The 22,672-nt window shown below is 51.3% G+C and overlaps 1 protein-coding gene across 1 annotated transcript in view; it reads left to right on the top strand.

Annotated features, from left to right (window-relative positions):
- LOC107198703 (nucleotide exchange factor SIL1-like) overlaps positions 1–22,672 on the top strand; it is a 39,386-nt gene that overhangs the window by 3,928 nt on the left and 12,786 nt on the right. The window contains exon 3 of the mRNA XM_015615856.2: positions 3,074–3,195. Within this exon, the coding sequence (XP_015471342.1) occupies positions 3,074–3,195 (122 nt within the window). The remainder of the gene's footprint in view (positions 1–3,073; positions 3,196–22,672) is intronic.

Below are 22,672 nucleotides of genomic sequence, written 5' to 3'. Positions count from 1 at the left end.
ACAGAGGCTCTTTGTGCTCCCATCACAGCGCTGCTCTGTGCCCGCGCTGGCGGGGCAGATGGCTGGGCAGCACCTTCTCGTCAGGCAGGAAGCTGATAAGAAATATGACTTGTCTCTAAGCCAGCATGGCTTTTCCTCCTCTTTCTTCTTCCAGTCAGTTGAATGCGTCCAGAGCATTATCTCTGCTTGGGACTGACTTTAGCAGCACTGGCTTAATGTAATTACTGAACAGCAGCCAAAGGACGCTTGTGCCGCATAACCCTGGAAGGGCTGAGCTGTCAGGACTCCTCTGCAGCGAGTCCCAGTCGTGCTGTGGGAGCAGGGGATCCTTGCAGGTGTGGCTGGCCCAGGCCACGTGTGGGGCCACTCTGCTGGTGCCACCTTCCCCTGCCTCCACCAGAGCAGTGCCGTGCCATGGCTTTTTGTTACTGTTCGGCCGTGCTGCTGCTGCCTCTGGGGTGTGGGATGCCCTGTGGAGTGGAAAATGCCATGCCCTGGAGGTCGTGCCAGCAAAGGCTGCTCCCTGCTCTGTGGCATGGCCACAAGTGGCCCAGAGCAGTGGGGTGTGGGGCAGCCCATGCCTCAGAGCGTGCCGTGGGAGCTGGGGCCGGTGCCCAGCCCGGGGAGATGCTCTCTCCTGCTTTTGAAGAGTCAGCCCAAAGGCTCTGAGTTTGCTCAGCTTTTGGTTGCCAGCTCTGGTTTGCTTCTCCTCAGCCACGATTCAGCTTGGCATGTTTGGGAGCCCGTCTTGGAGAAGGAGCAGGAGGGTTTGGCTGGCTGGGTTATCTGTAACGCATAAAACCCAAATGCAAATGTGGAGAGGGCAGAGCGTAACTCATAAACAGCATTCACGGTGCTTGCACAGCAGTGTGCGGAGCCAAGACCCGTTCTCAGGCATTGCAGGCTCTTTCTCTCAATTATTTACTCTGCTTATCTTCCTCTCTCCTCTCCTCTGACATGCTACACCATCTCTCTGCTAATTTCCTCTCCATCGCGAGCGGTTGACATGCTGCTTTCCCTCGCTCTTGTTTTCTAACATTTTCTCTCTCACCTTCCCTCCCTATTTTCTTTCTCATCCAATTCAAACCTGCTCCCTGAATAGCTGCTGTCATATTTGCTCTTCTCCCATCCCTCCCCTCGCCTGCTTTGCCTGTGTACTTTACTCAAGAGCTCTTTTGATCTTTGGTTTTTCTTCTGCACCGATTTCAGTGGACTGAAGCGAGGTAGGAGCTGCTGCCTCACAGCATCTGCTGCTCCCCAGAGAGGTTAATACCTTCAAGTTGTTAAGTTTGGGGATTTTGTTGGTTTTAAAACAGCGAATGAGGGAAGGAGCTCTCACAACAGACTCTGGTTAAAAAAGATAAACACATCTTCAGAATAAGCTTTGCAGCACAATTTATATTCTGCAGTTGTGGTGTCTCACTGATGCTGGGGCAGCACGAAGGACTCTGGTGCTGCTGAGGTTACAGCAGTGGCTGGTTTTACCACACCAGGTGCTGGATGCAAATTCCTGCCCATCCATACATTCCTTCTCGTGCAGAAGTCAACGTCTGATTCCAGCACTAAACTGGTTTTTACAGAGGCTGAGTAATAAAAGGACCCACTGGCAGCTGAAATTGGGTTGCTGCGTAGATTTCTTTGTAGACAAAGATGGGTCTGCAGAAAACAGAGATCTGGCAGACCTGGTTTATAGGGACAGTTAAAAGAACAGCATCTGAAAGGATACAAAAGCTGCTGCAAATCCTGAATCAGGCCCAGCAGACCTGCAGAGAGCAGCTTTGCAGAGGGCCAGGTGGGTATTGTCCCACTGGGGAGCAGAGATGAGCTGCAGCTCCCCAGGTCCTGCTTTGGTTGGTAACGACAGACCCGTAGGACACAAAGCTTCTTCCTTCTCCTGGGTACCTGAAATATCTGACTTGGGGCCAGTTTTGATGAAGGTACATGGTTGAGATAAATATAACACCGAGCATGAAGTCAGTGACTAGAAGAGTGTCCCACATGCCCTGCACAGCTTGTGGTGTTTGTCCTGTCCCACCCCACTGGGGAGTCGGCTTGCCCTGCTGATAACTCATTTTTATATTCTGTTTCCATCTGCCAACGATTGCTGTTGTCTCCCTGTCTTTCAGGGAGGAAAAATGTCGAATTTCTAAACCTGATTTTTCTGTGCAGGCAGTTCTGAGCATTCATCAGATCCCCTTTTAAACTGAAAAAAAAAATAAAAAAAAATCATTGAATACAAAAATGCATCGATTTGACTTTGGACTGAATTTTGTACTTGAAGTACTTTGTGCTGTTTCTCTAAATTTTGTCTGTGAGCACTCAGAGCCTTTTCTGATCTCCTCTCCAAGAGCAGATGCCTGCTGGGACTGTTCCTGGCTAGCCCCTGATCCACTTAGGGCCAGAAGCTGATGAATCCCCGCTAATGTGTAAACTTTTCCCTACTGGCAGTTAATCCATTATAGTTTGCTTAGAAAAATCATGGTGGGGCTGCTCCCTGGGGAAGGTCCTGGCTGAGCCCTCCATGCAGGGACTGGCTTTTTCTTTCCTTGTCCATGGGAAGTTGTTGATGGAACTCATGGAGAGCTCCCAGAAGTGCCCATGCTCCTCACTGTGGTGCCACCTGTGCACCCTATTGGTGCTGACAGCCTCCCAAACATCCCTGACTCCTGGTGCCACAATTACAGCATCAATTCATCGTCTGCATTTGCAAAATGTGCAATTCCCTGGCTCCCCAGTAAAGGCCTGCTCAGGGGAGAGCAAAGAGCTGGAGAATATTTTGACATCAGCAGATGTACCGATTTTTTGACACCACCTGAATTACTGAAATATGTGTCAAGAGCAGTTTTGATAGCTATAATCAAAGTATTTGTGTTTCCAGCCATGCTTTCTCTGTGTGTGCCTGTGCTGCTGGGCAGGACCCTGCAGAGTTCAGCCACAGCCACTCCCTCCAAATTTTAAATTCCTTTCAAAACCCTGTGCTGGTTAGAGTGGGAGAGAGAGGATGCTGTGGGTATGAAGGGAGGTGTTCTCCAGGGGCTGGGGGTTTGTGCTGATGGGAGCTGCTCTTTCCCAGGTGGACAATGCCAAGGATTTCCTGTCCATGGGTGGGCTCCAGCTGCTGATGGAGGGGCTGAACAGCAGCGAGGCCTCGCTGAAGGAACACGCTGCCTTTGTCCTGGGAGCTGCCCTGTCCAGGTGAGACCTGCCCTCAGCTGGGCTCCATGCCTCTCTTCACCTCTCTTGGCTCATTTCTGACAGCTATGTTGTGACATGCCACAAAATTGTCTTGTTCCCTTGCAGCACCCATTCCCCTTCTCCTCAGTGTGTCCTCATCTTGCTCATTGGATGTGTCCAGAAGTAATGTGGTGTCAAATCTGTGATTGTTGCTTGATTTCCCTGGGCTCCCTGTTCACACAAAGTCCAAGGGGGGAATAATTCTCCTTCTCTCCCCTTGACAGACCTGTCTGGGGGAAGATGTGCAGAAGGGTAAAGTTACAAGCACCCCAGTGAACACCTCTGTCCTTCCTCTTCCTCGCTCCTGGGCTGCTTCAGGATGGCAAAGTGCTGATTTGAGCAGCTCCTGTGGTCTTTGGAGTAGGATTTGGGCCCCATGGACACGTGCCTCTGCCATCAAAGGGGTGTTGAGTAGATGTGGGGTCAGGAATAGGGTGAACAGCCAGAATCCAGAGGAGACTGAGCTGCAAGATGTTTGACCTGCTCTGCCTCATGCTCAGGCATGACGTGTAGTGCTGCAGGAGGTGTCCTGTGGACTCCATGGGCTTTCTTGGTGCCCCCTTTTTGATTTATGGGGTCTGGGGCTTTGCAGGGGGTGTGCTGCACATTCAGAGGTGCAGAGGCTTTAGAAATGCATTGGATGGACTCAGACTTGAGGATCAGAAGTGCAGAGTGAAAATTGAAGGTCAGGACTGCTTTATCTGCATATTTCTACACCTAAAAATACAGTCACCTTCTCCAGCATCATGAATTATTTATGGTTAGTCTAGCACATGGTCCACAGACCTGCATTTATTCAGCAGTCTCCTATGAAATGCAGTTGGCCCTCAGCGTGAGTGGAGTGAGGGGGCCTTGTGGACAGGAGCAGGTACCCAGATTTATTCCAGGAAAGGATCCAGCTTCTAGTCTGAAACAGAGCCTGGCTTAGTGATGACAGGAAGATGCATCAGAAACAACACCTGCTCTTCATATTCTGGTGTGTCTCAGTCTTTGAAACAATACTGGAGTGGTTTGCTCAGGTTCTTTATGTAGATTCTTTATCCACACAGAGAAGATCACGCAGAGGGTCTGGAAACATTTGCAGGTAACTTGTGAAATGACAGGGGCTGATAAAGAGCTTCTCTCCAGATGTACCTGGCGTGACATGGCCAAGACTCCAAAAATTCATTGTCTTGTGGTACTTGACAATGTAGCAGTGGCCACGAGAGTGACACTTTTGTGTAGTATTTCTCACTCAAGTGCTAAAAACTTCTTTGGAGAGAACCTCTCATCTGATATGACAGCATTAAACTGCTGCTTTGCAAACTTGTGGACCTTTTTTCTTTGAAGGACATTCTGGCAGATGGTAATTTGGAGTGGTTTGGATGATACATTGTCTGAGAGCTCCATTCCAAAGTGTGAGGGATATTATGCCTTGGTTTGAGTTTGCTTTTTCTCCCCTTGCTGTGCTTAAGCTTTCTCAGTAGACACCTACATGCCAACTTGTCTGCTGTGTGCTCACTGCTTAATTCGTTTGTTCATACATTTTCTCAGCTTACTCCATGCTCTAGTTAAACTGTTGGGGGCATTTCAGGTACTTCACACAGCATTTTGTGTTTTTCTGAGGGCTTGTTGTTTATTTCCTTCTCTCACAGTTGTTCCTGGGAGGCTCAGAGAGGTGGTAGGGCTTTCCAGCAGCCTCCCAGAGGTGTCACAGCTCGCTGGGCTGCAGGGACATGATCTGCTCTGTGCTTGTGTGCCTGGGGCTGGTGTCAGACCCTGTGCTGGATGCTGAGCTGGGGAAGAGGCAATGGTCTGCTGCTCACCAAATGGGTCTGTGGCCACCTCCCAGGTCTCTCCAGCCAGGCTGGCTCAGGCCTGCAGTTTCAAGCCAGGCAAACATTCCCAGAGGGAAATCAGGGCATGATGATAGCAGCTCCGGAGCCTGGCATGGGAGGTCAGTAATCCTGGCACAGCTCAGTCTGGAAGGGGGAGTTTGGCCTTGTCTGTAGACAAGTGTTTAACACAAGAGGAGCCCACTGGACACAGAGGGGTGCCTGGGTCACATCCAGAACTTTTCAACCCTCAGAAATACCCAGATCTTCTCCAGATTTGCATTGTCCTTAACTCTGCTCAGGTAAGGAAGCAGGTAAGGGATGGAAGAAGCAGCTGCAGCTCCCAGGTCCTGCACGCACGTGATCCTGCCAGGACCTGGCTCAGAGCTCTGGCTGTACTGGAAGCCCATTGCAATGAAAGGGTTTTCCAGGGGATCAGCTTCTTGAGCCAGCAGGCCAGGGGACTGGCCAAGACTCAGATCAGCAAAGGCAGAAGGAGGAGAAGGTACAGCAGGGCCAGCTCAGGATTTCTCCTTCCTCATATTGCTCCTGTTTATTTGGCTTACAGCAGACTTGAGAAGCAGCCACAGCACAGCATGATCTGGGGCACAGGGTCCTGGGGTCCAGCTGCCAGGATCTGACCTCTTAGCATCCATCTGCCACAGGAGAGGCAGATTTCTTCACCTGACAGGGAGGAAATCAAGGTTTCATCTCATGTTTCTCTTATATGTCCTTCACTTCAGGCATTTGGGTTTTAATTGCTGAGTCTGTGACCAAATCAAACATTGTTCCATCTGGTGGAGTTCTCTGAGCAGTGCCCTTACTGCAAGTCTAAAACCTCATCACACTCTTACTGTTTTTAAGCCTTTAACAAAATGTTTTTCCATTCAGCAGTTTGCAAAAGTAAACTTCATTTGAACAATCCTCAAGTGCTCTGATTGCAAATAAAAGTTAAATGCACTAACAAAAATAATTGCTAGGCATGTGGGGTTGTACATTTAGGTATCCATAATTCACTAACAGTATATGCCAATACACAGCATTATCTGGATTTCCAGTGATTGCATTAGCATAAAAGCATGTTAGCATTTATCCTGTGGTACTAACATTTAAATATATATAAGTATGAAATATTAAGATCCAGCATTTTGGAGGCAAGTGAAACTACTGTCTGTAAAATGTTCCTGCATATTTTGAAGACACACTCCAGTATCTTCGCATGACAATCAGCATTCGCACCATTGGGTCCAAACATTACAAAAATGTCAATGTTTTATGCAAAGAGGAGCTATATTAAGCTAAAAAAGATTGCTGATGAGAGAAGTGTCTTCTGATGTCCTCTGAGCTATTTACAGGCAGCGTCTCCCTTTGTTGGTGGCACAGCCAGGCCTCTGTGCAGTCTCTATCTCCATGTTTCACAAGACTGGAAATGTTAGCCAGAAAGGATTATGCTTGAGATTAAAACCTCCATTTTTGAAAACTTTACCTACAGGAAACGCTTTTCCACACCAATAATTTGGGCATTTTAGTATTTTGTAATAAAAGGATTTTTGTAATCCGTTTAGAAGGGGAATAATAATTTATGTTGAATGCCTTCTTGAAGCTTTATCCCAAATGCTCCCCGTGCGCTTAGGGGTGAGTTGGAGGTGAGGATGGAGAGAAGTTAAGCTGCAAAAGGAAGCAGTTTGTATTTCATGGGGACAAGGCAGAAGGCTCAGAAGGTGAGATTTGGGCCTGGCCAAAGTGGGGAACTGGGAGGGCAGCCACTTGTGCAGCTGCAGTGAGAGACTCGTGGCATTTTGGCCAGACCTTTAAAAAACCCCTATGCTGGGGTGGCCAGGGACAAGGATGTCACACTGATGGTCCAAGCTGACATTTGCCATGTGTCCTAGAAGGGACAGTCCCAGCACAGCCTCTGTCCCAGCACTGCTGGGCTCTCACTCTGCCCTTTTGGCCCTGAGTGCTAAAATAACCCCCCAGGACTTGGTGAGAGCTTGGGAGTAAACTCATCACAGGTGATAACTGAAGCATGATCCTTAGCAACACCCAAGAGTTTTCCATGGATTGTCTTAGCTGTTTCCCAGAGATTAAACCCCTTAAAGGATGACAATCCTGAATATCCCATCCACTGTTATTTGTGTTACCAGCTCCAAGGCTGGTCCAGAGCTTTCCCCACTTTGGTGAAGCCAAGAGAGGCACAAGACGTGTTTGCTTCTCAAGAGAAGCCTCAGAGGAGCTCCCTGAGCAATGGGCTCTGTTCCTCCTGCTGTGCTGGGGTGTCCAACAGGGCTCAGCCTTGTGGGGTCCACCTGCTTTTGGTTCTGCTTTTCCATTGTCTTTTCTGAGGGAAGAAGGACGTGGGAATGCTGTCTCTTGCTCTGTCCACCAGTCCCTTGGTGCTGTCCATGCTCCCAGAGCACAAGAGTTGCCTGCTCTGTTGGAGAAGCAGCAGCTCCTCCAGAATGCCTCTGTCAAGAGGAAAGAGCTTCCACCAGATTTAAGGGGTTTGAGTTAGGTCCAGCTGTGCACTGAAACTGGTTGGTGCTCACTGGTGTTAAATAACACAGTGGCCCAAGCAATAAACCCAGGAAAAGTAAAATTAAAGACCTTGCTTCGATGCTGTCTTGTAAGGACATAAGAATTTCTGTGCAGAGAAATAAATCTGGTTAGCTTAACAAGCACTGTCCCTACCCATTTATTTCCAATCCATCTTCATCCCTCCCTCCTCCAGCTTCTCCTTTTACATTCTGCAGTATTTGCCCATCTCTTTATCCACTTTTCCTGATTTTTTCAGTGGCCCTGTTTGCCCACACCACGTGTTTCCCATCTCCCAGTTGCAGTAATTCCAGCTCCACTCCTTGACTTATAATTTCTTGCTTTGTGGATTGTCTCTTCTATTTCTGTTTGAACTCCTGACTTGTGTGGAGTTATCAGCCTCACTGCACTTAATTTCAAATTAATTTGATTGGGTCACCTCGATTTTTTTCTGTAATGATAATGAACTCAACCTATTTAGCCTTTCCCCATTATGAATAACCTTAACAAAAACTGCAGTGCAGTATAAATGGGTGTTTCATCATTGTGGTTAATTACACAGAAGAATAAATCCCTAAACATTTTTCAGCCTCTGAAATCTAACAAGGAAGTGTAATTAACAATTAAAGAGTAAACTGCCATCCTTGTGCTCTCAGGAAGACAAGGAGGGAAAAGTCTTGAATCCAAGATTTGCTCCTGGGTTTTTGGGGAGAAAGTTTTGGGGCACTGCTGATGGCTGGAAGTGGCAGAGGGTGGGGTCAGGCTTTGTCTGGTGCCAGGTGTGTTTTCCCCAGGTGCCTGCAGCTGCTGGACAGGGGACAAGGTGGGATGGCCCCCTCAGCCTGGGGGACTGGCTTTAGGCTGAGGACGCTGTCCTTTCTGTAAAACTCGGGGGTTCTGGGGCAGGTTGGGCTGGTGTTGTGAGAGAGGACACAGAGACCAAGCAGTGAGGATGAAATGGGAGTGTTTGGCCTCATCCCACGCGGGCACTGAGCTCCCACACAGCTCTCCCAGCACCAGGCTCCACTGGCTTCTCCCACTTCCCCGGGGCTCAGGCAGGTGGCCTCGTCCTCCTGTGTCCTCCACACAGCAATGGGTGCTCCCAGAGCCTGCAGGACCTCCTCAGTGCACAGCTGCTGATGTGCCAAGAGCTGTGGGAGGTGTCCTGCCCCACAAACACAGCCCCACAGAACAGCCAGTGCTGCCCAGGGCTGTGGCAGGCGTGGGGAGCACCAGGAAGCTGCTCCTGCAGAGCTTCAGCAGCGAGGGAAAGACTCATCACAGCCAGCTCATGCATTATATAAAACATGTTGTTTCTGTCTCATCGTGTTTAGTAAATGCTCTCTGCTAAAGCCTTTGAGTTACTGTGGTGGTTTCCATTTAAAATACATGTTCAGGCTGGTTACCTAATCACTTTCTGCCAAAAAAACCAGCCCAAACTTGCTGTTTCCCAGTGCAGACGTGGTTCTGTAGCTGGACACAACATGTATTCCTCTGTCTCTTCAGCCACTGTTTATTCATCCCTCTGCTCTCTACAGTTCCCTGGCAGGAGGGTGGAGCCAGGCAGGGCTTGGTCTCTTCTCCCAAGTAACAAGCAATAGAACATGAGAAAACAGCCTCAAATTCTGCCAGGGGAGGTTTAGATTAGGGAAATATTTTTTCACTGAAAGGGTTGTGAAGTGTTGGAGCAGCCCTGGAGGAGTTGTGCAGATTTGGCACTTAGGGCCACAGTTTAACACGCTGGTGTGAGATTAATGGTTGGACTTGATGATCTTGGATGTCTTTTCCAGCCTAAATGATTCTGTGATCCTATGTTTTCTGTTTACCCTTTTTACTACAGCCTGTACGCTCTGCTAATGGCTTCACAGGCTTCAAAGATTTGCCTCCCTAACCACCTGCATTATTTTCCCAGGTCTTGGCATGTTCTCTGCGTTCCCTCCAGTAGGTGCAAAACACTCACCAAGAGGAGGCAGCTGCATCTGCTCTTTGCTCTGGGTGTGCAGGGGGCTGGGGCAGCCCCTCATTGTGTGTTTCAGAAGGGAGCTTGACAAGTGTATTGAGTAGAAGAAGGAAGGGAGGAATGGGAGACTGGGAGCTGAACAACAGGAGTGGGAAATGTAGGATCCAGCCTCAGTGAGGAACTGCTCCCAGCAGGGTTTGGGGTTTGGGACAGCATTGACCCTTATGATTGCAGCCATTGTCTGAGCCCCTGTGGGAGGATGTAGATCCCATCTCTTCCTCTGTAGGTCCTGCTGTGCCCTGCTGCCCCTTCCTGATGGTGGCTTTTGTTGAATTTCATTGCCAGCTGGCAGAACAGGGCTGTCACAGGGATTTTGGGGTGCTGCTCTTGCCTCTTGGCGGCCCCTCTTCTGGATTTAGCCATATTTTCTCCCCCACTCCTCTCCTTGTGCTGAGTTGAGGGCAGCAGAGCTTTCACAGGAGGCAAAATAACCCAAAGCAGCAACTGCAGACTCCCATGGCATCCAAGAGTGGCCCTTGGCTGTCCCGACAGAAGAGGGATCAACCTCATTTCCAGGTTGGCATCTTCCAGCCTACCTGTTCTCTTAACACAGTGCTTTGGTAAGTTTTCTCTCATCTGTCTATTCATGTGCTTAAAGATTCATTGAAACAGGTGATTATTCATCCATGCAGACAGTTCCTCAGGCCTTTCACCAGATTGCTGCCAACCTCAGCTGCTTCGAGGCTCTCCAGGTGTTCGAACGGGATGAGAGAAAACAACAGCTTACTGGAAATTATCTCTTTCTGAAGAAACTCCTCATCACTGTTAACTACTTGCTCTTCCCTCAGGTGCTGACATTCTGTGTCTTCTTGTGAGCTGGGTTTTGATCTCCCTTTATTTTAGATGATCTTTTTTCTGCTTGAAAGGAGATGTCCAGCAGATGCCCTCAGAGCAGCCTGGCATGTTTTGGGAGGGGATGACTCCCTGGCTTGGCTGCCTGAGCAGCCCTCAGAGCCCTGATGCTCAGGACAGCTGTCTGTGGCCACCTGATGTCCCTGGAGAGCTGGGCCAGTGGCAGCCCCATCCCTGAGGGCAGCTGGGAGTCCCCACACGAGCTGCAGAAACATCCCCGCAGCCACTTCCCACTGAGGCTCGGCCCCTCGATGCCACTGCAGGAGCCCTGAATAGATTTGAAAACTAATTTGCTGCTCAGAGCATCAATAGATGTACGTCACTTGTCCTTTCTGCTGCATTTAATGAGTTTCCAAGGTACTGCAGCCAGTTCCAGAAGGCTGCCATCAAAGGATCTTGGCTTCCATCAGAAGCCTCGTGCCCCTCAGCGCTCTGCACTGCTCACGTCTCACATGTCTCTTATGAATTCAACACAGAGCACATCGTGTAATTTCTTGCAACCATCCTTTCCAGACTGTCTCTCCTTTTTTTCTTTCTGAATGCCTTGAACACTGGGGATGGGAGAGAGAAAGGGCTCTTCCTCCAGTGAGGTGGTGTTAGCTGGAGCCCAGGAGAAATGTGGGTCATGCTGAACGTCCTGTCACTGCTGCTCTCCGCAGGCATGACTCCCTCAGTTACCCCTGCAGGTGCTCACCATAACTGTTCCCTCCTGTTAATCATCCTGAAGCTGGCTTTAGGCATCCCAGCCTCAGCTGGCACTGTGTGGGACAGCAGCTCTGTGGGTGAGGAGGGAGGGGAAGCTGACAGCCAGGGGACAATGGGCACCCTGTGCAGCGGCAGTTCCGAGGGACAGGTCATTCATCCTTAGCTGCATCTGCTGAGATTGATCATTAGGGCTGCTGTTTTGTATAACCCACCAGATCAACGTGGGAATTGCCTTATGAAAGTGGACATGCAGGCTTGGCTGGCTGGAAGGGCCCCTGGCAGGGTTGCAGAGGAGGGAGCACAAAACCCAGGTGCTGAGGGTGTGCTGATGTGTACACGAGGTTTTCTGAAGCCCTGAGCAGCTCAAACCTGCCATACACGATGAACCAAAAGGGTTCTTGGGTTTTATCTGTTTCTGTCAGTGCAGCAGGGAGGGCTGGAGAGGGTTTCTGGTCCATGCCTGGTGCAGTAGGGTGGCTGCTGCCAGCATCCCTCTGCTCGGAGGCTGTGCACAGGAGCCCGTGTGAGCTGCTCTGCACGTTCCTCCTCTCCTTGTGGAAGTAGCTGTGTCATATTTCCATACATTCTCTGTAATAAAAGCCCCTAAATATGATCTTAGTTTGTTTGCATGACTTGTGACGAGCAGGAACTCACCTGAGTTGTTTTCCAAATTAATACCCCGCTGCTTTTACTTAACAAGGTGTTTTTCCAAGCTGAGAACAGTAATGACTCTGAGATTTCTTTTTAAAAAATGCATTTTCTTCTCAGGTACTTCATATTGAAATCTGTCTTAATTTCAGTTCAGCTAGTGTGTGAAAACACACAGTGAGGCATTATTAGTCCCTGAAGGAATAAAGACAGATGGAGCCCAAAATGGAATTGGCTTTATGATTAATTGAAACCTTCAAGAGTGCGGTGGAATCAGGGCTTGGTCCTTCCCTGGCAGCACCTGGGGATCAATTGAGCTGGCATGAAGAGCTCAGGGGAGACATGCAGATGTCACAGTGCCAGCCCTGAGCTGTCCCCTCTGGATGGGAGTGGTGGCTGGAGGAGGGCGGGGTGGCCCAGGTGTGGCTCGGGGTGAGGGAGGGGTGCTGGCATCTCGGGGTCCTTGTGTGGGATGATGTGTTTGGGTAATGAGCTGCTATTTCTGCCTCCAGCCTCCCGCAGCTGTGCACGATGGCTCTCGTGTCCCTGCACACAGAGCTGAGCGGGGAGGAGGGGAACGTTTCCATGCTCCAAAAAACTTGAGAATGTGGAGGTGTGGGAGTGGCACGGGGTTTGGGCTCTGCTCTGGGTTCCTGCTCCATGTGTGACCTGGGTCCTTCCCATCCTTGCCTGTGACAGGGAAGGGAGTAATGAAGAAACACCAGGTGGGCTGAACGTGTGGTGGCTTCAGCATTAGTGGACATTTCTGGGCTCTGTAGCCACTGACATTTACAGTATTTTCTGCTAGATAGGAGGAAAAAGTGTTGCAGAGAGTTCTCCATCATATTTTGGGAGCAAGTCCTCCCTGTGCAAATGGGCTTTACTGCTCATGGTGGTGCTGTCACGGTCAGCAAGCCTTGAGCAGCTCTGGAGCTGGGGAGAGGCAGCAAGTGAAGGCAAAGTTGCTTTGCAAAGGCAAATCCAGATTGTGTCAGCAATTCTGTTTGGAGAGGACATGAAGGGGATGGTCGAGAGCAGTGGTGGCAGCCCCAGGGGATTCCCAGTTTCCCAGCTGGTGCTCACTGGTCTGGGCTCTGTGCACAGGTTGTGCTGTCATTGCCCACGTGCCAAAGGCTGTGGCTGCCTCCCCATTCAGTGGCAGCTGAATGGAGCTGAGTGTTGAGAATAATTTAAGGAAGGATTCGGTGTGGGAAGTTGCAATTGGCTGCAGAGATCGTGGTTTAAGGTGTGGTCGTGGCCAGGAGCCCATGGCTACGTGTGCTCAGCAGGGGTGTGTGCACTGAACTGGTCTTGCTGGGGCAAACTGGATAACAAACGGCATCCATGGGCCCCTCAGCTGGGAAGAAGGTACAGGGGACATCTCCCACATGCAGCCTTTTCACAGGCACCTGTCCCATGGGGTAGCAGCAGCCCTCCCAGTTAAGGTGACCACTGGGACCTTGCTAACTGTGTTGCCAAGTGGGAGCTGGAAATGAGCTGATCCCACAGATCTGTGGGGAGCCAAGTTAACTCCTGGGACATCACACCCAGCACCTCACCAAACTTCCAGTGTTCACTCACTCCAACAAGTGCAGTTGGAGTTTTGTTATCCCTGAGCCCCCCTAGGATGGCAGCAAGTTTGCTGAGGTGGATTTTGGACAGGAGGAAGGCTCTGTAGCTGAGCTCTCTGCAGGACCTGGCCAGAAGTTGTGGAGAGATGCTATAAGGCTGCTGTGGATTTTCTTCTCTTTCCCTGGGGACTCCATGGATTGCAGATCAGCGGATTGTGGATTAGTGGATCAGGAATTAGAAATGCATTTTTATTCTTATGTTACACACTAATGAACTGACAAATTTAATTTCTATAAATCCAGCTATTTCAGCTGGAATTGGCGAAGTCATCTTCTGTCTCTTCTGGTACCTTGAGAATGGCTGAATCCTGATCTCTCTGGGGTCACATCATCCACATTCCCTTCTCTGTCTTTAGCCTGTGTCTGTTCCAGAAGTGCAGAGTGCTCTCCAGGAAGAGCCCATCCCTCGTGGGTGGCTGCTGTGCTCATCCAGGGCTGTGCTCTCTGTGGCCACGTGTGCCTGTGCCAGTGCAAGGAGGGGAGCTCAGCCCCAGGGAGCAGGGCTGGCACCAGCCCAGGGGCTCCAGCTGGGGTGTCTGAGCCCACTGGGAGCAGCTCCAGTGTCTGTGCCAGGCAGACACGCTGTCAAACCCAGCGCTGTGGGTGCCTCCGTGGCACAGCACAGAGTGTTTGCCCAGCTCCAGGTGTGAGGTGTGCTTGGCTTACATCTGGAATCAGAATATCCTGAGCTGAAGGGACCCACCAGGATCACCCCGTCCAGCTCCTGGCCCTGCCCAGACCCCCCAGCAATCCCCCTGTGCATCCCTGTCCAAACGCTCCTGGAGCTCCGGCAGCCCCGGGGCCGTGCCCATTCCCTCGGGAGCCTCTGGGGGAAGAACCTTTCCCTGCTCTCCATCCCAAACCTCCCCCTGCAGCCGCTCCCTCCTTCCCTGAGCTCTGCCCTCAGCTCCTCTGCTGCAGCTGAACCAGCCCAGTGCCCTCAGCCGCTCCTCGGGTGGTCCCTGCAGACCCTTCCCCAGCCCCGGCTCCCTCCTCTGGGCTCTGCAGCAGCTGCGGATCTCTCTGATCTTGGGGCACCCAAAACTGTCTCAGAGCTCAAGGTGAGGCTGCCCCAGCCCAGGACAGAGCAGGACAATCCCCTCCCTTGGCAATGCTGGGCCTGATGCCCCCCAAAAAGGAGGAAAGAAAAGTCTAATAGATTTTTTTTTGCCCTAGGGCTCGTTCCTGTGAACGAAGCGGAGATCTTCCCCTGCTCTTTCGCATCTCTCCGTGGGGAGGCTCCTGGTTCCTTGGGCTCAGCTGTCACAGAGGGGTTTGGGTGAGGCTGGTGGCTGTGCAGGTGGCAGTGGGTGCCTCTCCTGCAGCCCCACTGTTCTCCTGGTCTGAGGTGGCACCTTCCCACCCCAAACCTGTGCCAGGGACAGCAGAGAGCAGAACAAGGCATTTCTGCCCATCAAAGCCCAGCAGCCTGCCCAGTGGGACCCCATCAGTGGGGGAACAGCAGCTCCATCATTACCCAGTCACTCCTCAGAGCTTTCAGTGAGGACTAAACAGAATGGCCCTGGCTTTCCAGAGCAGGCTTTATGCCTGTGCTCTGTGATGCTGAAAGGCTGAAATGCAGGGGCCTCTCACCAGGAACCCCAGCAGAGCCTCTCCTGCTGCAGGGCCAGAGCAGAGCACGGGACATCCACAAGTGCCCGTGACTGATGGGTGGCTCTGGGGCTGTGCCTACAATATCCTGATTAACAATTAACATGATGGAACCGGGAAATACATCTCGTGCCTCGCCCCACGCCGACAGGTGAGGATGGATAGATGTTGCCTGGTTGATTGCTGTGCCTTGTTAGAGCCTATTTAGGGTTGATTGAAAAGCAGAGGCTTTGTGTGAGGAGAGACCTTTCATCTCCTGGCAGAGCCAAGTGTGTTTCCCATCAGGAAGCGTTCCTTCTCTGCTGCTTATCTCTAACCCCCGCTTTAAACCTGAGCCTGGCGGAGACCAAAAGAAAGGCAGGATCAAAACAAAAATAATTGGGATCGCTGGCTTCCGTGGGCAGTCTGAAGCCGTTATTCCTACTTATCAGCTGGTTATTCCTCTATAACTCTTGCAAGAGACAATTCAGCATTTGCAGCATCTCCTTGATGAAAAGCACTCCAATGAAATAACCATGGCAACAGTTGCTGAGGGCTGGCGTGTCGAGGGACAGAGATGTGCTCTCCAAAGGACTCCGGGCCAAACTTCCCTGACAAACGGCAGCAGGAGGTGATGCAGGGAGAGCTCTGAGTGCTGGCTGTCGTCCTGCTGGGGTCCCAGCTGTGCTGGGCATGCAGGCTGCCCCAGGGCACACAGTTACAAGGAACATTCTGTTAATTGTGGGCATCTTCCCCTCCAGATGGAAGGAGAGCTCGTAACCTGAAAGCTGATGGGGGGAATCATGGGGACACTCCAGGGGGAAGGAAAGGCCAAGGAGAGGACCTCAGGGACAGACACCACCTGTGTTCCCAAAGCCATAGAGGATTTCCCAGGGTTTGGAAGCTCTGGGAAAGGTTGTGTCTCTCTGCTGTTGCTGCCAGAGACTGGTATCGATAACAAACACTTGACATGTCTAATTTCAGAGCAGCTTCTTTTTAAACCAGCTCTAAGGCTGTGTTTGAGGCTCTTCAGGAGAGGGAACAGAGGTCACGTGGAGGAGTTTGGGCATTTGCCTTGAAGAGTTGGCCCTTGGTGCATGGCAGGAGCCAGCAGAGCCTGGACTGAGCTTGGAGAGTTTGTGCCAAGGGTCCTTCAGCCCTTGTGCTCTCCCCTTGCCCAGGGGTTGTCTAAGTGCTCACTGTTAGGAGCACCCATGTCCTGCTGCTCTCCAAATGCTCTGGTCATAATCTTGCCTGGGGGAGCAGCTTATTTTACGGGATGAAGGCTTCTCAAGTGGCTTTGTGGGCACGGTGGTGTTTCTGTTAGGCACTGTTCTCTCTTTGTTGTCTTAGCTGCATGTTTAGCAGCCTGAAAAGTAAAAGGAGGAACGTTCAGCAGAAGAAAAAAGGAGCCTGTTGAAAAGCAGCATTTGTACAGATTTCTGAGAAAAGGGCAGTAAATACTCCACCTCTGCTTAATAATAATAATAATAGGCAGACTAAGTATCTCTAAAAATATAAAATAACGTGGGCCTATTTGGAATAGTCAACATCCTTATCAGCCTGCTGCCATCTCTGCAAACAAGTTTCACTAGAGATTCTGGGCATGATTTTCAATGGCTCAGAGCAGCTGTAGCTTCTTTGACTTCAGTGAAAAGTCTGAGTGCTTGGCACGGCAGCAAACCAAGCCTCTTCCTTTCTGCTTCAAATTGGGGCTTGATTCTAAGTGAGATGAATTTTCTCCTCCTGATAATTCTGTGCATCTGAAGTGATTACAGCTCTGCGTGAGTGCTCTTTTAGGAGATTTCAATGCAGCGTTTTCTTCCGTCTTAAAAAGGTTCCTTCAAGCCCTATGATGCTGGAGAAGGGGGGAAAAAAATAAATCCTGGTGGAAGCCGTTACATCTTCCTATGCAGATGAGAGATTAAAACTTGTATTTTTATAAAACACTCACGGGGGCTAAATCGGAAAAGTTCTGTTGAGGCGAGCGGGTTTTGGCTGGTGGGAACGTGCTGCTAAATTCTTATCTGGCGATGGGGAGGCAGAGCAGGGAGTGGTATTATTTGGAGTTCTTAGAGAGTGAGCTTTAATGTTTGCTTAACTCCGCTAAAAATAGACGCCACCCTCTTTTCCTAATAGGCGGCATTTGTCACACTTGATTCATTTCCTCTCCCAAACCGAGCTCCTTCATGAATATTCATCTCTGCTCCCCAGGAATCTGCCTGTCCTCAGAAGTTGTACTCGCGGCCACCGCCGTAGCGATGCGAGCCAACCTTCGGGGGCTCCCGGCCCCATCCAGCAAAGCTCTCAGCTCTGCAGAGCCTAGCAGGGAGCTATCGGCAGCTGCCTGGGCTCTGCCTCCTCTCCGAGCCGTGATTGCTCCTTGTCCCCCTCGATGAGACCCTTAACGAGCCTCCCGTTCCTGTTGTCATAGCAGCGCCCGCCGCAGCCGAGTCTCTAATTGTGTGATGGGAGGATCGGCTCGGATGTTTCTCTAGTGGGGATTAGGCCAAAAGGTCCCCTCTGAACTGGGGGGAATGTGGCTTCCTTCAGAAGACGCTAAAACTTGGTAGTCAGAGATTTCTGCCGAGGGAAGCTTTCCACAGGGAGAGCAGTCCTTACAGAGCTCTTCCATTCATGCTCTGCCGCCGCTTAGAGCAGAGGCAGCCAGCCAGCGATGCCAAAGGAGGATGTAAAACTTCCTCATTAAGGAAGTCTGTCAGTGCCTCAGACCTCCTAAACTCGGGGGTTCAGAGCATGTGGACGGTCCCTGCCTTTTGCTGCTGGACCGAGAGAAATCCTCTCCTGCCTGGTGAGAGCTGGGGAAGCAGGGATCGGCTCCTGCTCCTTCCTCTGGTGCCCTTGCTCGGCACCACCAAGGAGATTTCCAGCCACTAGAAGAGTTTTATCGGAGTTGCTCTGGCGTTGTGGGTGAGAAATGTGCACGGCAGAAGGAATGAGCTCATCACACCTTTCCCCCTGCGAGCCCAGGAGTGGCTGCGCTGGGGCCATGGTTGGTTAAAGAGGGCACAAGAGGCAGAGCTGGGTGTTTGCTGCTCCACCCCGAGGAGTGATTCGTCAGCCAGGATGCTCTTTTTAACTGGTAGGACCCGTGAAAGGCTCAGCATCCCTGTCCTGGCATGGAACAGCAGCACGGGGCTTGCCTGGAGCCGGAGGGCCAGTGACTGGGTCATCCCCAGGGACGCTGCCTCATCTGCTGCTGGCTCAGCCTGGAGCCAGGAGGGGCTGCAAACAATTGACTGCTGCCAGTGCCAGGGGATGGGGATCAGCTGTGCCTGCTCCCAGGGCCCTCTCTTGGAATGCACACATCCATCCCCTGTGCCTCTCACTGGGTTTATTCCACAGTGCTGAAATGTAGCCAGGATAATCTGTGACCAAAACACGAGTGGTGTTTTTAGAGAAAGAAGAGAGAAAAAATAAATCCTCACGCACCTCAGTCTCTCCCCCAAAATTAAAAACTCCCCTGGCCAAGTCCTGCAAATGAGTTTTTGTTGTTTGTGCAGTGAGGAGCCAGATTTTTAAAGGCTGGCTTTCAATTTTACAGCCGTTTATTATAGGCATGAATAATTGCTGGCACAGTGCTACCACTGCTGTTGTTTGCTCTTAAGGTTGGGCCAATTACATGTGTAAGCCCTTGATTTACAAGCAAAAGCAGAACTAAAGGAGCTTTGTGGCCTACATTTCAAGAATGAGTGATGTGTCCATGGTCAGCTGTGGGTTCCCAGGTTTGTTCTGTGAAACACAGAGGTCCGTGGCCATGAATGTGTGGCCCAGATTGTCCGAGGTGTCGTGTGACACGGGCTGTCACAGCACAGCCTGAAGGACACGGCCAGGGAGCAGCGTGTGAGGCTCGGGAAGCTGCCCAGATTCATCCCATGGCAGGAATGCTGGAAGGTTGTGCTGCATTTGGGGAATTCACAGGGAGCACACAGAAAAGAGAGGGAATTGGAGCTGAATGTAACGGTTCTGCAGGATGGGCTTCAGCAAAGTCCTGTTTTCCAGCATGAGAACTGGTCTGTCTCCAGCTCCTGCTGTCCAGTCAGCCCTCCTGGAGAGGAGGATCCCAGAATCCCAGAAAGGTTTGGGTGGGAAGGGACCTTAAAGCCCATCCCCATTCCACCCCAGCCATGGCAGGGACACCTCCCACTGTCCCAGGCTGCTCCAAGCCCTGTCCAGCCTGGCCTTGGATACTTCCAGGGATCCAGGGGCAGCCACAGCTGCTCTGGGCACCCTGTGCAAAGGTCTCATTTTCTTCCCAATATCCCATCCAACCCTTCCTCTGTTAGTGGGAAGCCATTGCCCCTTGTCCTGTCACTCCAGGCCCTTTTCCAAAGTCCCTCTCCAGTTTTTCTGGAGCCCTCTAGGCACTGGAAGGGGCTCTGAGATTTCCTCAGAGCATTCAGTTTTCCACTCCACCTCTTTCAGCCTATCTCCAGAGCAGAGGTGAGCCCATGGAATAGCTGCTATCCCTTGTGGAACTTAAAAATGGCTGATTGAGACCAGAGGAGGTTTTTCTTGCTTTTGCACAGCAGGCAGAGAGTGGGGAGGGGGTAGGTCAGTGTGATGACTGTTTCCCCATGGGGTGATGGTTTCCAGACATCCGCCACAACCGCTGTGACCTGGACTCTGCATTGCCTGGCGTGGGGAAGGAGTCACCGTGGGGCGAGCTGGGCAGCCAGCCCAGTGTGAGGGAGGGTGAGGAGCTGTGCTCATCCTCCCTGGCCTGGTGTCCTTGCTGCTGGGGGAGCAGGAAGGGCAGGATGTGAGGAAGGGCAGGAGCAGGCAGGATGTCTGTGGACGCTGATGTCATTGTCACAAATCAGTCGTGGATGTTGTCAGCGGGAGGCAGCGGCAGCTGGGCTTGGGCAGGGGCCAGCGTGTCACACCCCAGGGCTGGCCAGAGGAGCACGATGCACTCATGTCCTTACTCATCACACAGCAGGTGGCTTCTCATCCCTCTCCTGCAGGGTTTGTGTGGTCAGCTGGAGACCAGGGCCACCCCCCTGGTGTGCAGGGCCCGGGCTCAGTCTGAGTCCTGCTGATGGAGCTCAGGATCAGGCTCAGTCTGAGTCCTGCTGATGGAGCTCAGCTCAGGATCAGGCTCAGTCTGAGTCCTGCTGGTGGAGCTCAGCTCAGGATCAGGCTCAGTCTGAGTCCTGCTGGTGGAGCTGGGCATGGAGATTCTCTGTCCCAGCTTGGCACAGGCTGCTCCCACGTGGAGTCACGGACATCCATCCAGGCAGGAAGCACTGGTGCAGGACCAGTGATTTCTGAAGTGATTTCCTGAAGCATCTGAAGGCAGAGGCAGTAGCTGGTCCCCCCAGGGCTGGCAGGCCCCGGGGGCAGCAGAGCCATGGGGAGGCACAGCCAGATTTGTTTACGAGGCTGCAATCGGCCGGGCTTTTACATCCCAGCAATTACTGGCAAGCCTTGGCTCCTCCTGCGCCTTGGCAGCACATGTGTGAGCTCCTGGTTGTGGCACCTCCCCGTCCTCTCCTCACGGAGTCTAGCAGTGGGAAGTGCTCATCGCAGCTCACATTTGCCTGGCGTATGTCTTTCCACAGTTCCAGAGTGTGGAATGAATTGAACTCGCTTCCTCCTTCACCTTCTCGCTCAAGCTGTTCCTGGATGCAGCTCCGCTTCCACAGCTCAGCTCTCAGAGCTTTCTTTGCCCTGGGGATGGAGCCCTTCTCTCCTGCCTGGCAGAACCTGCCTGGATACTCCCCCTTGCAGAGATGTTGTTCATCTCATGATCTTTTGGGCTTTTCCTACCCTTTCCTTGCCAGGCTGAGGCTCTCTGTCCACCCTCTCCTCAGTTGTGGCAAAGGAGGCTTTTTGTCTTTGCCTTCAGGGTCATTAAATCTTAATTAGCACGTTCTTTGTCAAGGTATCTGCTCTCTCCATCCATCAGTGATGCAGGGCACTCTGCTGACATTCTCTTCCTCCTGCATAATTATCTTATTCCACTGCATCTTTTATGCAGAATCTTCCCTTCTGGAAGTGCTCCTCTCCCTGCTCCCACTCTTCCTGAGTGCCCAGTTCAGCTCTGGTACCTGCCATGGCTTTGTTCCTTATACCTGCATATGAATTCTTTGCGTTATTCCCATTTTTTATCAACTACCTCAATCATTTTGGCTCTTTGAGAGCTTGATTCAGGCATTTGTTGGCATTTCCTTCACCCTCTGTCTGAAGATGGGATCTGTGTCAGCTTCAGTGTTCCTACATGAGTGTCTACCTGGGCTGGCTTTCCAGGCTCCCTCTCCAGCCAGGGACAGACAATCCTCCAAATGCCAAATCATTCCAGCTAAGGCAGGAGTCAAAGGCAGCCCCATCTCCCATGAGACAGAGCATCTTTCTGCTCACTGCTGCTGACCTTGAATTCCTCAGATGCTTTTCAGAACAGATGCAGCCCCCTTCAGAGTGACCCTAAAGCCCTGGGCAGTGGATTTGCCTCTCTGGGTTATTCCCAGAGACTAAAACAGACACAGGGTCTCCAGGGACGTGCAGACCACAGGTCAGGACATGTTACTGAGGGAGCCCAGGCAGCTTTTGTAGGCTGGATATCTTAATTGTAGCTGTCTGGTGTTAACAGAGATGAATCTGGCACTTGAAAAGGTTTGGGGAAATGTTTTCTTCTTAATTTGTATTTAGGAAATGTAAAGGTATATAGTGAAAGTTTAAAACCCGACAGCAACAGTAATAACAGTAATTATAGGTGGGCACAATTTTCTTTTATCTTTTAACTGAAGCTGCTAGAAAAAAATGACTGCTGTGCTGATACTTGGCAGGGACACTGATGTGAGTACCCACTTGTTTCCGAAAAACGCAGTGGGATTTTTAATGACCATCAGCAGCACAACCTTGATTTTTAAATGTCATCCTAAATGTAGCAGTTACAGCCTCCTCTGCCATGGCATGTGGGTGGGTGAGTAGGGATGAATCAGAAAGCAGAAAGAATTGCTGGTGCTTTCTGTGGCTCCCAAGTTTTCCTCGAGGGCTTCCCAGGCAGGAACTGGCTGGAATTGTCCGTGGGTTGTGTCACAGTCCCTGGTCCCGTGGCATCTCCTGCTGTTGCTCTCCCCTCTATTAATCCATGATTATGTTGTTTGACATAGAATGAGTTCATCAGGTTTCTTCAGGAGCTGGTATTCCACAGGATACCCTGTTTATCAAAACAAGATAAATGAAAAAAAGGTTTCCTAGCTTTTGCAGATGCAGCTTTTCCATTCTCTCTCTGGCTGGAAACATTCCCCAGGCTTCGCTTTCGGAGGTGAAATCTGTGCTTGGCATTTGCAAGATGGTGATTTGCTTTGGTAAATGGAGCAAAGTCTTGGGTTTGAGTCATGACTCAGTGAAACAAACCTGCTTTTAGCGACTGTAGCGATTCTAATAGCACCATGAAACCCGGTGGGACCGGGAAGAGCCAGAGCAACGCTGCAGTGGGGGGTTCCAGCCTCTTCCCTGGCCTGCCAAGGAGCGGCCCGGGCCGGGATGAGGCTGGGCAGGGATGAGGGGAGCAGAACTTGAGGAGCATCCCCTCCCGGCCGGGGACCAGGGCCAGGCGGGCCGGGATGGGGCTGGGCAGGGATGAGGAGATCGGAGCATCCCCTCCCGGCCGGGGA

The sequence above is a fragment of the Parus major genome, unplaced genomic scaffold (assembly GCF_001522545.3).
Source record: "Parus major isolate Abel unplaced genomic scaffold, Parus_major1.1 Scaffold288, whole genome shotgun sequence".
Taxonomy (NCBI): Eukaryota; Metazoa; Chordata; class Aves; order Passeriformes; family Paridae; genus Parus; species Parus major.
This window is presented reverse-complemented; position numbering and strand designations above follow the sequence as displayed.